Genomic DNA, 15,870 nt, shown 5'->3' with positions numbered 1-15,870 from the left:
TACGCATGGGCGAAAGATAGCAATTTAAAACCTTCATAATCAAGGCCCAGATAGATCCTTCAACTCATAGTAAAATTCTTGCAGGATATCTTTAAAATGTAAAAAGTGAGGTATCTAATGAGCCGAATTTCAATAATTCTTGGATTGTTCGCAAATAATCCGTTTTTATTATGAATTACTCTGCACGATAACATGAAAGTGTTGCAAGTTTGCGAAAGACTCCTTACGATTAGTCGCCTATCCAAGAACTATTGAAATTCAGCTCATTAGATCGCTGATAACTTTATAAATTTTAAAGATATCCAGATGGAATTTTAGTCCGAGTTGCAGGATCTATCCGGGCTTTGGATTATGAAGGTTATAAAGTGCTTTCTTTCGTGCATGCGCAGTGAAAATTCAATTGCATTAAACGTCCATATTTCATTAAATTTTCAATATTTTAACTTTAAACTTTGTTATTATGTTTCTCTTGTATGCTGTCAAATATTCTGCAAATTTAGAAACGTTTGACGGAAAACGTTACATGTTATGAGCCGAAAACCTTCAAATAAAATTTTTATTTTTGAAAAAGATGCTTATATCTCCGTGTGTATAAGAGATACTTTCACAAAAGTATACAAATAAATTCTACATGATTTGATAACTTATTTCTGAAGTTTATAGCTTTTTTTCCAGCTATTTACAATGAAGGATGATCAAAAACCTTTTTGTGTTTTATCAATTTGCTGCTGGTCCCCTAAAACAGTAGACTCGATTCTTATTGGATAATCACAGCTGAAGTATACGTACTATGTGAAAAAAATTACAGAGCAATTGGTCACTTATTTCTCGAGAAATCCGTAAAAATGTGAATTTTTGAAAGCATCCTAATACTTTTTATCATATAGTGTATGATATACACCTATGTAATGTTTTCAATTAAGTACTCAGTGAGTGGTGGTTTTTGTAAAAAAAAACTTCAAATGAAAAATAAAAGGTATTATCAAGTCCCCCCCCCCCAGTTTGTAAGTTTTTTGTGGGTTGAAGGTTGGGGTACCCCTGCTGTAGATTATGATACATATTGGTTCCTTATATTCAAACATGTGGGCATTAAAACGCAAAGTCTAATGATCCAGGCGTGAAGTGCAAAAATGTAACGTCCACGCAAATGGAATGAGCAATAAATAAATTCCAAACTGAAAGGCCGATTTCATTCGTCAAAACTTTATATAAAAAAAAAAAAACTTTTGAAGAAGAGTATTTATAATGTCTAACTGTTTTATTTGGGCATTTAAATTTTTTTTTAACATTTGAATTCTTAACATTACTGAAGTATAAAAAAATTGAATGGGTTATATACATTCTTTAGGCATTATACATTATGCAGAATGAAAAATATCATTTAAGTTAGTGGCGGATTTGTACATTAGCCGAAATCCGTTACTTTCCTAGACTGCTCTCATTAGATTTATCAACTGCACAAGATCTGTCACCTTGGGCAATCAATTATCAGATTAATTTCTTTAATGTTCAGATTTTTTTTTTTTTTTTTGTACTCAAAAAATATTAAATGTAAAATACCAAAATAAAAAGGCAAAATATAAAAACAATAAAATTGTATAAACATTTTATTTTATAGTACAAATATATAAATATTCATACATGATTTTCAATAATACTCAGCAAATAACCTTTTGAAAACCATTCATTTGCATTATTACAAAAACCTTTTAGAAGGCTTTGAAATCAAGACTTGTAGTGTTAAAACAAGTTTGGCCAGACATTTTTGCCCGAAAAACAAAGCTTAAAAACTTCTTAAAAACAAAGGATAAAGAAGAGAAAATTAGGACATACAATTATTTATATGCATTAAACGTAATTTTGAATTGCAATTTTAATTAAATAGTTTACGAAACATTTTAAGTATTCTAGTTAGAAATAAGATTTTTATTTATGAAATTTTACTTTGGCACTCTAAGGAGAAAATAATGAAGAAAGGATATAGTTTCAATAAGAAACCTTTGTATAAAAACTTCAATGATACAAATAATGTTTGATCTTTTCTTTACTCTTACTGAAAAAAAATATTCACTGAGGCTTTAATTTTTATCATTTATAGACACACATAGAAAATGAAAGAAATATGTAGACTAGATAATTCAATATAAGTTTTAAAAAAATTATCATACATTGCAAATAAAATCCCTCCATTCGCTGTTTAAATTTATAGTCCTGAAAATTTTTAAGAAAATTTTCTTCAAACACTAGGCAATATTTGAAATTATGCACAATACATAGCATAATTCATACTAAAAAGGATAGTGCTAAAGAATAAATATTGCACCTTTTTTTTTTTCAATTTTATGATTTTTTTTTCTTTGGACTTTTATTCCCAATGTACAGTACTCTAAATTTTTAAGCACATAAATTTTCATAAAAAATAAACAACAGTTACTTTTGAATAATTTAGAATGCTGATGTGTACTTCAAATAACAAGGTATTTTCCATTGAAAAATCTTAAGAATGTTACATTGAAGCAGCTAAAAAAATATTCATTCATTTCATACATTAAAGTTGTCCACCAAAAATCAGTGCTATGTAAAAAAATTGGCATAAAATCGAATATTTTTTTTTTTCAATCCGATTGTTTGGTACAATGTTTCACGTTTCAAATGAACATATATTTTGAGTGATCATAACAAAATGTTTTAGAGTGGTTATAAGTCTTGCACAAATCAAGAAACCAAAGGTTCTGGGGGTAGGAGGAGGGTTGACCCTCAAGAGGTCCATTGTGGACCCAGGAAGTTTTTACTTTCATAAAAAGCCATTTTCAGTTTCCGCCACTAGCGCCACCTACATGCATTTAGATAATATTGCACCAGTAGGAGAAAAACTTGATAAGATAAAAATCAAAATATTAAAAAAAAAATTGTGAAAAATTTTTAAGTTTTTTTTTTTTTTTTTAATTTTCTTCATCAGTGTAAGACTTTATAAGAACCCAGAAAATTTCTTTGATGAATTCTTTTCAGTTTTTTAATTAGTGATGTAAATTATTTAATTATCATCAACAGGGGATACCAACAATAAAACAATAAATTTCTTTCATAAATCTTCCTTCGGAAAAGAAATATGCAAACAAAAAGTTTATTTAAAACTATTTCTTCATAACTTCTGAAAACATTATCACGTTGCAGCAACCAACTGTCGAGTTTGAGTTTTGGGCACCTTCTTTGCTGGTTCTGAAAGAAAAAGATGAAACAATATTCTTAATTGTATTCCTATAAATATTTAATGAATGAAACTTTGGATCAGTGCAAAAGAAAATACACTTGAATTAAGAGTGATTAAGATTAGTAAACAATTAATATATATGCCAATGAATAGAGAAGTTCCATTGCAGATAATTTCACAGCTATTAAAATATTGGCAATGAACCCAGTCCATGTAAAATCTTAAAATGTTTTCATTAGACCATGCATGTGCTAATGAAAAACATAGTTGAAAATGTTTCTAGTAGAATAAGGATTTCAAATGTAACATGTGACAGTTTAAAGGAGAAAAATTAAAAGAAAGTATAACATACGAAAGAAAATAAAAATATTATTTTAAAAGTCAAATAATCATAAATTAAAAATTATTAAACTGCAGCCTGTTAATTTTATAAAAGATGTTTTGAAAACAAATGTTTTGATGTAACACTGATGATAATAAATACATATGAAAGAAAATAAAAATAATATTTTAAATGTCAAATAATCATATAATAAAAATAATTAAATTGAAGCCTGTAAGTTTTATAAAAGATATTTTAAAAACAAATGTTTTGATGTAATACTAATGATAAAATGAAATAATCTAAGACTAACATAACTTTAAAATTAGAATAAGTAAAAATGAATGAGCATTACCAGAGATTTCATCTGCTGGAACTTCTGGTAAATCAAGTTCCTCCTCAGTTGGAACCTCATTATCTGTAATGGGTGTAGGTATACTTTCAGCTATTATAGATTCCAACTCATTCATTACCGCTTCTTCATCTTCATCACTCAATTTTCCACCTAATATTTCATCAATCTCCTAAAAATGGCAAATATAATAAGGAATTCAAATATAAATTCTGAGTGAGGGTCAATCCAACTAAATCCATTGTACATGCAAACTTGGCATTGTTGAGCAGTGAAGCACAATAGATAATATTCAAGATAACAGACAGTAAAAAAATATAAAAAAACAATGAATAGAGAAATAGGAATGATAAAGACTCAAAATGTTTCAAACTTAATGTTTCTTTCAAGGTATGATTAAAAATAATATTTTAAGAATTTTTTCAAACAATTTTGTGTTATGCAAAGCATATCTAGATATTATAGACCCAGGCTTTTGCGGATACATTTGCTGAAGATATAGGTATCATCCAACAATTGTAAATCTAATATTAGTATTAAACATTGATTTTCTTCGAAAATTGTTTATAAATTAATGAAAAATGTTCACCCATTGCTTTCATGGATAAATGATTAGAAGCAAAAAGCATTATCTTACTAAAAAAATTATCTACCCACTGTGTTTTTCATACCTGTCAAGGATAATTAGAAATTAAAATGTTACTAAGCACAAAATTTAAGCTAAGTAGAGACACGTTTTGGGAATACAAGTTACCACTTTCGATGCCAAAAGATGTGAGCTTATGGATGCAAAGACATAAGACAAGAACTGAAGCTATAAATTTAGAAATTTAGCTTATGCTGGATATCTTTGCATCTGTAAGATTACATCTTTTTGCATTGAAAAAGGGGTATCTTGTAGCTCAGAAACACACGCCTGCAATTATTTACAACTTTGTGCTTTATAATATTTTATATATTTTAACTTTTCATCACATGGGTATTTATTTCATTTGTATAAGAAAAAATATTTAAATGTTTTTTGGAAAGTAGCCATTCTCTTGTCTTGGACAACTGCAGGGCCGGACTGGGCAATCGATCAGTCGGGCAATCGCCCTAAGGGCCGGTGAGTCACAGGGCCAGTTGCAATTTGTGGTTTAACTCCTTTATTTATTTTTTTTACTAGCAACACTCCATTAATAGCCAAGAAGGGGTTTCTCGAACCTTGTTCTTTCATTTTATGTCACCAAACGTAGTCAAGAAGTATGTTTTTGAAACTCTGATTTTGGAAAAATTCCGAGGGAAAGTTTCCAAACTCTACAATTGCAATTTCGAAAAACTCCAAGGGGGAGCACACCCCGGTAACCCTTAGAAATGCCCCGTCTATCATTAAAGATCATCTGAAGATCCTTTAAGAATTCAATTTCGAAACACTTCCGGAAAAGACTTAAAAAACTCCTCTATCTCTTCTATTTCTCTCCTTTGCACCACCAAAGATCGACTGGTACTGCGTTTTTAAAACTACTATTTTGAAATTTTTCCGATGGAGATCCCCTACCCATCCCCCTATCACAATCGAAAATAATCTGCACGTGTATTTGTAAAGTTTCAACTTTAAAAAACTACTGGGCGAGCGCCCTCGAAATTCTCCTTCCCTCTTCACTATTAAAGATTGTGTAAAACAGCATTTATAAAACTACAATTTCGAGTGCAATTTCGGAATTTTTACGGGGGAGAAACCCCCAAACACCCTATAATTGAGAGAATATTACACTTACGATTGGGTAATCGATATTGCTAACACTACAATCTTGTAATGACATCCTCCTAAACCAAAAGCTAAAATCTTTCTCGCTCTCTCTCTGTTAAAATGTGTTAAAAATTAAGGGGCCGCTAAAACATAAACACTCCCCAAGTTTTTGACCTTGCGATTGCCCTGCATTTGTTTTATTCCTCTTTTCTTCTTCCATTTTTAAAAAACCCTTAAAGTTGCATGACTGGGGGGGGGGGGATTTACTCCTGAACTATGGGCTGGTTTTCTGTAATTGCCCGAACCGTTTTAACAGTCCAGTCCGGCGCTGGACAACTGTGAGTTTGCAGATACTTTTGAGCTGTGAGAATGATTATCTGAGTAATCATGTTTGAAAAATGAAAGACAATAAAAATACATAAAACAAAACATTTAAAAAACATTTCAGCACCAAACAGAATAGACAAAAAAAAAGAGCCTTTAAATGTAAGGGAGAAACAGAGCATGAGACCTAAAGTAATTCATTCATGGATTCCTGAATTTCCTTGAAGAATTCTAAAGAAACATGGCTGAATCGGGTTACAGGATTATAAAACCAATCCATAAAACAGTTAGATTAGCATAGCATATGCTGATATATTACTGGAGATTAATCTAAAAGGAAAAAAATAATAATGTTTGAACCACAGAGGAGAAGCCATTTAGTCACTATTACCTGCTCCACACTGTGGATTACTAATGTTTTGAACTTTTTCATAGGGGCTAAGATGGGCTTTAATACAAAAAATAAACTTAATCAACCTATATAGAGTACAGCTTTGATTAAACGAAGTATCTATTAACTGAGCAAATAATAAAGTTTTTTTTATTTTTAATAATGTAAATTTAATAAAATGAATATTTTCTGCAAATTTGATTTTTTTAAATGCATCTTTCAATATTTAACTTGGTATCGTTAAAAAAAATTCAATTGACTTTTAAAACTACTGCAAGGTTTTTTTTTTTTACTGTAAAACATTGCTTTTTATGTGTTCATCTTTTTAAAATATTCTATTGTATTTTTATTCATACATTTTTAAAATTTGTGATACTGACAATTTTTTATACTAAGTTTCTACTAACCAAGATTTCCAACATCGGAGGCACTAGCCATCCCAATTAGCTTGAATAATCAAGGTTAAACAGAAGTGTAAAATTAGATGTTGGTAAATATGCTGCCGCTAAACTCAGAAACTACCCGGCCGATTTGGCTGAAAATTTCATAGTTTGTTCTTATCAGTACTGGGAAGGTTTGTAGACCAGTTCGAAAAGACTTCGACTTGTGGTTCTTTTTTTATTCGAATTTGAGTTACAATTTTCACATTAATTCCTTAATATGGAGGGTGAAAAAATACTTGCAAATACTAACATTACATGTCCATTGAAAGTGAGGATTTCTCTGCTGAAAATGGCATTTGTTTAAAATTTCTAAGTAGAGTAAAAAAGATTTAAAAGCTTTTAAGTTCCATGTTTGAAGCCTTACATCAACGCAATTCAGTATTTAGTGCATCATCTCAACTTCCTGTTGATAGTTAGAATTGTTTTATTGTTGAATATTTCTACTTTTCCTCTGACTGGGCTATGTTGGCTTTTCTCAAATCAACATAGTGGCTTGATGAGATTATGAACTTATTAGGAAATTGGTGGAAATAATTGATAATTTATTTCAACTAGAAAAAGATATGATTTTGTAATCATGTCTAAATACCAACAGGGGGAACAAGGTATTATCATCACAAACAATGCTGAAAATAAAGCTAAGAAAGTTAAAAATGAGAAAAAAATTTCATCAATGTTTCTAACTTAATCTGGTGATATTGAAAATGAAATATTAGAAAGAAAAATCCATATTTACCTTTTGTTTTTCAATACCTTCTTGAGTCTCATCCATTATTCTTTCAATTTCATCTATAGATAGCATCTGCAAAGCCACAAGAAAAAGTAATTTACATAGATTTCAAGAACAAACATAATTCAATATCTTAAATTTGATCAAACATGACATGATAAAACAATTACTAGTTTTCACAAACACTCAAATTCATTAAAAACATAATTACTTTGCAATAAAAAAAAGTTATTCACGAAATTTTCATGTCAAAACCAAAACTTCTTTTTTTTTGGGGGGGGGGGGGGAGAGGGAAATGTTTAAAAATGATGCAACAACAAACTTTAATCAATATACTTCTACCATAAGCTCTTTATTATAATTAAATTATTTTAAAATTTTCAAAGATAATCTGGCTAATTTTGTGCCTTAATACTTCCATAATTTATCTTTAGGTAATTAAAATCTTGCCCAAATAATAATTTCATACAGTCTCATTCACCTAAGTTTAATGGCAGTTTGAGTCAAGACTGCTGCTGTTACAGCAAACAAGACAAATGTGAGCTTTTAAATTAAATTTTAAATCTTTTAATAAATGATTTCATGTGCTACACATAAAATCATTTATTAAAAGATTTGTAATTTAGTTTTGCTATAACAAGTAAAAAATATACAAGGTTTGTTTTTGTGAGGAATAAAGCTCTGGTCTGATGGAAACAATGGTTAGCCTTTATAGTTGCTTTGTTTTGGGAAGAGTTCAGATAAAGATAACAAATATGATTTAAGAACAGCAATTATGTTTACTTACCTCATGTAAAACTTTCAAAGATTCATTTCCTACTTTGAGTCCTTCAATTACTTGACTCTCAATTTGAGCAAATTCAATATCATGAGTCTAGGCATAAAAATGAAAAATTGATATGAATATCTTAAACATTAACAAAACACAAACAACTTTGCATCAATTGCAAAACAAAACACATTATTAACAACATACAAAATCATTTATTAAAAGACTTGAAATTTAGGTTTGCCATAATAAGTAAAAATCAAAGAGGGAACTAAATAATTTGCTTATTTCTATACCCCGAAGTCAAGGAACAAATAGGGGTACCACGCGATTAAATTTTTGGAAGGGGGAATAATATCAATTTATGAAGAGAAACATTGAATTTTATCAAATGACAAATAATATGATCATGCACATATCTACAATGAATAAGAGGCGACATTAGGAAATCAATACAAAAAATTAAAAAGATAAAATTTTAAAATAAAGTAATTGCAATCCTATCTCTAAATCAACCGAACTGTCAGCCAAAATTTCTGGATAAAGATATTTTCTGGGAAGTAGCAGTGAATTCTCGTGACCTGTCATTGGGCGCATTTGGATGAAAATACGTGCTTACAGTCGAGTTTACGGTGTTTGATGATATTTACCTCATTGCTATACATAGTTTAGCAATTGTTACTAAGTTTTCTTGTACATATTCGTAAATCTATTTCCTGTGTTTTCGCACAAACTGTGTCATCATTTAAAGAATTTATTTAAAGTGAGCCAACTATTAAGAGTACATAACAACATTGTTAGGCACATATCTGTAATCTTTCTAATTATTGCTACTTTCATTATTTCAATGCTATGTGATGTAATATTTGAAATGCTTATTTATACAATTACATGTTAAAGGTTAAAATTATAAAATCAAATACAATAATGAATGACTTTTCTAAAAGTCTAACAAAAGATTATCTCGAAAATAACAATTTTGATTCAATGTTAGAAGAAATATTGTATAAATTTAAATTATTCTACAGTGCATCACGAATTAGATGATGTAATAGAAGTTTATTGCATGCAATATTAATTACATTAAGCTATGTAGTACACAGGACTTAGTTAATATTAATTCCGAATTTAACGTAATGCTGTCGACATGTGAGACAATCAAATTAAAGATATTATTGGATTAATCTTCTTAAAACAGGCTTGCTATATATTTTATGAAAATGGCTTCCTGGATGAAAAGTAAACACAAAATGCATTCTTCTCTCTTAATTGATTGAAAATTATTGTTCTGACACCAACATCCTTCCCCATGGTTTAAACCCTAAACTGCATAATTGCACTCCCCTCACCTCTATCACAGTGAAAAGCTCTCCAACCAAACGGAACCTCGGAAAAGCAAAACAAACAATGATCTTTCCTTTTTTCTCAGGTATACACCAGGAGGGATAATATATTCAACAATCAACACACATTCCCTCTTTTTGAACAACCTGTTTCTTCAGAACAAGGTTGTTCAGAGTTTTAGGGGTTAAACCCCTCCCATTAGAAAAATAAATAATTAAATAAATAGTTTAACTTTTAATAAAGGTTAAAGTTATTTACTGTGTATGATACCGCAAGATATCTTCCCACTTTGCAGCTTAAGAAAATTATGCTTGAGAAATTCAATGATGCAAGAAGGCTTGAAGGCAAAGCTAAACTTCTAGGGTAACATTAGTATTTCATGTCCAAAAGGCCTTAGATGAACTTATCCAGCCACTTGATTATAGAAGTAGAATGTTAAATAAAATAAAATAGTACTTCTTTGGTATTTAATCCTCATTTTTCAAATAAATCACTGTTTAGTTCATTGAATGTGATATTGAAGAAACCTTGACACCAGAACTGAAACCATATTTGTGTACAAAACACATACTTTCAACAAAATGCAAAAATTTGCAGAAAAGAAAGAACTTTGTTGAAATCAAAAAAAGTGTAAAATAATTGAGCATTTTTGTCATCAAACCAAAATGAATTACTTAATATATTTCATCAAACATTTTAATTTTATTTATTTATTCCTATTTATTTTATTTAGATATTAATTAATTTATATATATATATATATATATATATATATATATATATATTTCTTTACAACCCCTCCCTTTTGGAAATCCTGGTCACGGGTCTGCTTCAGAACAATATCTAACTTAGCAAAGAAGGAATAAAACTTCTGGAACATATAATAGCCCACACTTCAGGAGAGATAGGCTTTGAGATACACTTTATACCACAAAAAAAAAAAAAGATCAGAACTAACCTTACTTGTAAATTTCAACTTTACAAATTTTAATAAAGTTCATACTGTATCTTTTTTATGAAAAAAAAATAGTAAAAAAAAATAATAATAATATTTTAAGGGAAAAAAAATCGAACAAAGAAAACAAAAAGAGAGAGAACAATGAAACGAACTTAGAAGATGCAATATTTACAGGTTATATTTTTACTAAGTAGACATAATGTAAAGAAATAACATAATCCATATCAATTTTTTATGTAAGGGCACATTTTTCAATATTAATACATACCATTTGTTCTAAATTAAAAAGCTGTCCATCAGTTTTAGCTAACATTTGCTCCATAAATCTTTTTTTGCGCAGAAGAAGCTTTGCTTTTCTGAAAAATAAATTGTGGATAAAATAAAAATAATTTTCTGTAACTTTGAGAGCATGCTAAAATAAAATATAGATTTTGGTTTTTCATAAATTTATATGAAAACAACTAGAGTTAGACTAGCACATTTTTTCAGCTAATAGACATAATTTTAAATTTCAATCATGTTTAATATCTACAACATACTCTTTTCTGCCATCTTGAAGCAGTTGTTTTGCTAACTTGCGCTCAGACTCTAGAGAATTTAAAAGTCTTTTTTGATACTGTTTCAACTTATCCCTCTGCTGTTTCAATTGCTGGAAAAAGAAAGAACACATTTACAAACATATGAGTACAATTATCATTTGAAAAGAAAGTTGAAAATATATCAATAAATTACAATTTTTATCAAAAACAAAAAGCAAATACAAACTTATTAGAATTATTTTTACTGGCATTATTTATTTAATTTTATTATTTTTATTGTTTTCTTAAAATGTTATTTATTTATTCGTTTTGAGCTTCAAAACAAAATAGGGGTGAGGGGATAAGATATTTTTATGTATGCTTGATAACCATAGCAGTTGGTATATTATCATAGGTGGATATAGTATCAGGTGGTGCCACTTTTCACTCCAGGGTCCCCCGTACCTACCACTATTTGTGGTTTAACCAGTTGGAAGGGAAACTGAAGACGGCTCTGATTTTTTGATCCAGACCAAAAATCAAGCAATACCTTTTTCAGCACCCCCAGAGGTATTGTTTCACTTAGAGAACTTAGTGTCCATGAGCACATTTAACCTTCCTCAGTCACCATTAATGAAGACGGATGATTTTCGACCGGCTAAGATCGAGCATGGGACCCTCCGGTCATGTCTGATGCTTAACCGATCTGGCTACCGTATCAGGTGGTGCCAGGGGGGGGGGGGGGCATGAAGAAGACTGAAGCATTAAATTTTTTTTTGGGGGGGGGATGCATAGTCTATCAAATCCTTCAAACTCAGTAAGAAATTCCAGTTTTAAGTTTAAAAAAAAAATGCTGATTTTTTTTTCTCCAAGCTGCACACCACTCTTGACCGTTTAAACTTAGGGAGTATGGCGAAGAGGGAGTTAAGGTGTTATTTGGGGGTGGGGGAATTATAATAGTACTTTGCACAAAGCAAAGCTTTGTTTTTAACGACAAAGGAAGTTGAGCCTCATTCTCTCTACTTAGATTTGGAAGGAAGTGTCAACATTTGGGTCTCCAAGATCAAATCATGTTTATGTAGTAGAAAATGTTAATAAAATTGAGTGCAAATAATCTCAAAAATTTCAGTCCCCCCTTCTGACTCTGCCCCCCCACCCCACCCGCCATTACAGGGTCTAGCGGTTCGATAGTTACACCACTGATACTGATATAACACCATGCATGTAACTGTTATTTTACTTCCAATAACAACATTGATAGTGTGATATATTTTCAACATTTTACAGTTGGAACCTTAGCGCAGATCAGCACTATTGGCCCAAAAACCTACAATTTATTCAATAAAATTCATTTCGACTAGATTACGCCAGAGCATGTATTTTAAATTTTTGTTTAACCTGATTTCATGATAAAAAACGAACCTCAAATACTGTAACATCAAAAAATTGAGTGAAAGGTCTGAAATTTCTAGTTTAACTCGGAGAATAAAATCGCCAGTTATAAAAAAATAACAAGTGGTACATTTAAAAAAAATGTTTGGAACTCAAAGTTTTTTGTCAGATCAGACATTTTAACAGACATCCATAATGACATAAAACATTTAGCAGACGACGTATGTGTCAGTATAGCTGACAGCAACGAGAAATACAAACCAATACAGCTTTATCTTGCTCAGAAACTCGAGTAGATTTTTTCTTTGGTTTCCCGAAAAGTATTCCCATTTTAAAAATCTATATAAATCTAAAACTTTGAAACCAGAAAGCTTTAAATTTAATTATTGTGAAAAGCAGCAACTTCTCATTACAAGTTGCAAAGTCAAAGTCACAGTTTTATGTGGCTTAAAAATAATAAAGATAGAGTGGAAAGTTTTTTCCTTATCAAATATGTTTTTGATCACAAAGGAAGCATTATTCATTGAAATTATCTTCGTATGAAGTCCATTGAGTAGACAAATCAATAAGTTTTACAAAACTTAAAATAGATATCAATGTGAAAATACAAACTTGAACTTCCATTCATAGCGAAAAGTAAACAGAAATTTAAACAAAATTCTTGCATGCTGTCATTTTTGTAGAAAATTTCTCTTGTTCCTCTATTAATGAAAATATAGAAGCAAGTGTTTAATTTTTTTATTTTATGACAACAGTGAGAGAAAAACAATAACATGGATTTTCAAATGAAGGAAAAAACCCTTCTAAAAATGGATGCAGGAATTGCTTCCTTGCTTGAAGCAGGTAAGTATTACTTTTATTATCTTAAGAAGAAGAAATCTACTTGCAACAGAGAGGTGATCAAACATTTAATTTGCGAATTTTTTATTTAGCAGTCAAATTACGGTGTAGTATGGCTACTACGGCAAGAGCATCAATAATCTACCATCATTTTATGAGTGTTGCAGGAGACGGTAACTATGATCTTCAAGTAAGATTTTATTTTCTTCCTATTATTTCTTTATTTTGTCCAAACAAATATCGTCGCATAGAATTTTTGAAAAGTTGGTTTTGCAGATCCCGCACTAGGAATTTCCAATTGTTTGCCAGTTAAATAGCCAAAACTAAAAAATCTTAGACAAATTTCAAATGCCTTAGCCAAAGACTGATTTTAAAATTTCAATGAGGAATTTTTTTCTGTTTCAGAACTTCAATGATAGATACACTTTTTGATTTTCAATCTGTATAAGTCTAGAGATGCACCAAATACCATATTTTGCCGAATTACCGAGTATTTGGTTGAAATTCTAATTAAATATCCGATCGAATGCTCAAGAAATATTTTTTAAGCAGTAACATTTGCTTCTTTTAATGCCAATTTAAAATCAAAAATATTTCTTCATTTTGTGTCTTTTGTGAAAAGTAAATACATTTCTACTTAACATCCTAAATTAATGTACATTGAATATAATTATTCATTTAAAATAAAAAATAAAATAAAGCATTCCAAAAGCATAAGATAGCCGATATATTAAATAGCTTTTTCGGTTTATGTTTCTTTATATTTGTAGTGAACAACTATTTTCAAAAGCAGGCAATGTTTGTTCCAAAACTGGATAGGCTACAACCTAAAAATGCAGAATGCGAAAGTTCCTGCACCATTGATTATCATTGTTATGCTTTTGATTACAATGATTAATTTAATTTGTTTGTTTTTAAATATAAGGTTCATTCAAATGAAACCAGATCAGTGTGCCTAACTTCACATTAGACATTAGATGATGCCAGGTAATTGCATGTATGGAGACACCATCTATTGGTAGAAAGATTGATGCATGTGCAAAGTTTCATGTTGCATAGTGACAGTGTGGTTTAGTGCCGAAGAGAAGGTGGTCACGCAAGTTATTGTCCACTATGAAACATGTCCTTTTTTGACTACAAGGGCTCACTCAGGGGGAGGGGGTCCACTTCCTAGGCCCACTGCTTGTCGAGTTCCTGAAACTGGGAACCACCATCAATGCCCAGTGTTATCAAGCTACTTTACAAAGCCTTAGACAAGACATTAAGTCGAAATGGCCTGGCATGTTGTCCAAAAGCGTCCACATCAGGGCTGGCAAGTTTCTGCCGGGGCGGTTAAAACCACTGGTAGAAACCGGTTAAAACCGGCATGGCAAAAACCACTTTCTGCCACATTTTCGGCAGAAACTGGCAAAAACTCTCAAAATGACAAAAAAAAAACTATTGACAGACAGTAGAAAATGCATGGAAAAAATAATTAATTGTTAACCAAAGCAGTTTAACTTATATTATCATCACAATTCAGAATCAAATGTTACATTGTTTGGACCCTGCAGTTTCTTCTTGGAAAAGGTGGTTCCAAAAATTTAAATAGTTTCTCAATTTAATATGCACGAATGAGAAACTTTGGAATATTCTTGCAACAGAAGAGCTAGCAGGCAATGCATCAAGGAACAAGCAATATTCATGAAACTTTCAAATTGTTTATTTTTTTAAACTGGTCCTTCATGTAGTAACTAGGGTAGTGGTAAAAATTCGACTGGAAAAATGAGTTTCGACAAGTGGGGCCAATTTGTTTTGCAAAGCTGTGATATTAGGTACAAAATCTAGATTAATATTGGGAAGTAAAATTTGACTTTCTTCTTGAAGCACATGATAATTTCAATCACAAGCAACTTAGATGAAGCTTATTTGCAAGCAAATTACAAACTAATGCCAGTTTAATTCTGTATGTCACTCCTCTATCCTAAGAACCCATATGATTTGCATCCTTTGTTAGATTAATCCAAATATTACGAGAATCAGCAATTGAAAAGTTCCCTTTCTGAACTAAATCAAGGGTACTAGCATAACATTTTATTTTTTACAATGATGGAATGAAGTTTAATTTTTTAGTTTAAACAAATATCATTTAGTAATTACTTTAGTTTTTTAAAACAATTTTAAGTTTCTGCCGGTTTTAACCGGTTATAACCAGTTTCTGCCACTGGCACGGCAAAAACTAGTTTTTGCCGGCAGAAAGCCAACCCTGGTCCACATACAGCCAATGCGGTGAAAATGACATTGCAGTAGTTTCGGTGTTAAACGCTGGAGCTGGAACGTCTACCTTTCTCCCTTTCACCGTGCAGACCTTTCATTATGTGATTTTCATGTTTTTGGACCTCTAAAACAAGCTATTCGCAGATGACACACCAAATATCGTGGATACCAAAATGGACAACTAAGTGTGTGACTGGATTCAGTCTTGGATCCGATAGCAACCTACTAGCTGCTTCAAAGATGGAATTGACCGCCTAGTGTCGCAATAGGATAAATGTGCCAACAGTTTTG

General features: G+C 30.6%; 1 protein-coding gene across 1 annotated transcript; it reads right to left on the bottom strand.

The window, feature by feature from the left end:
• Positions 1 to 1,596: 1,596 nt before the first annotated feature.
• On the bottom strand, positions 1,597 to 12,897 carry LOC129217521 (charged multivesicular body protein 6-A-like). The gene is made up of 7 exons (XM_054851837.1): positions 12,745 to 12,897; positions 11,113 to 11,222; positions 10,842 to 10,929; positions 8,290 to 8,376; positions 7,509 to 7,574; positions 3,889 to 4,057; positions 1,597 to 3,219 (listed from the first exon to the last, which is right to left on the bottom strand). Exons 1-7 carry the CDS (start codon positions 12,811 to 12,813, stop codon positions 3,164 to 3,166), a joined length of 645 nt encoding a protein of 214 aa, XP_054707812.1. The 5' UTR covers positions 12,814 to 12,897; the 3' UTR covers positions 1,597 to 3,163.
• Between the last annotated feature and the right edge of the window lie 2,973 nt (positions 12,898 to 15,870).

Source organism: Uloborus diversus, chromosome 2 (assembly GCF_026930045.1).
Source record: "Uloborus diversus isolate 005 chromosome 2, Udiv.v.3.1, whole genome shotgun sequence".
NCBI lineage: Eukaryota > Metazoa > Arthropoda > Arachnida > Araneae > Uloboridae > Uloborus > Uloborus diversus.
Note: the sequence above shows the minus strand (reverse complement) of the source record. Positions and strands in the feature narration are given on the sequence as shown.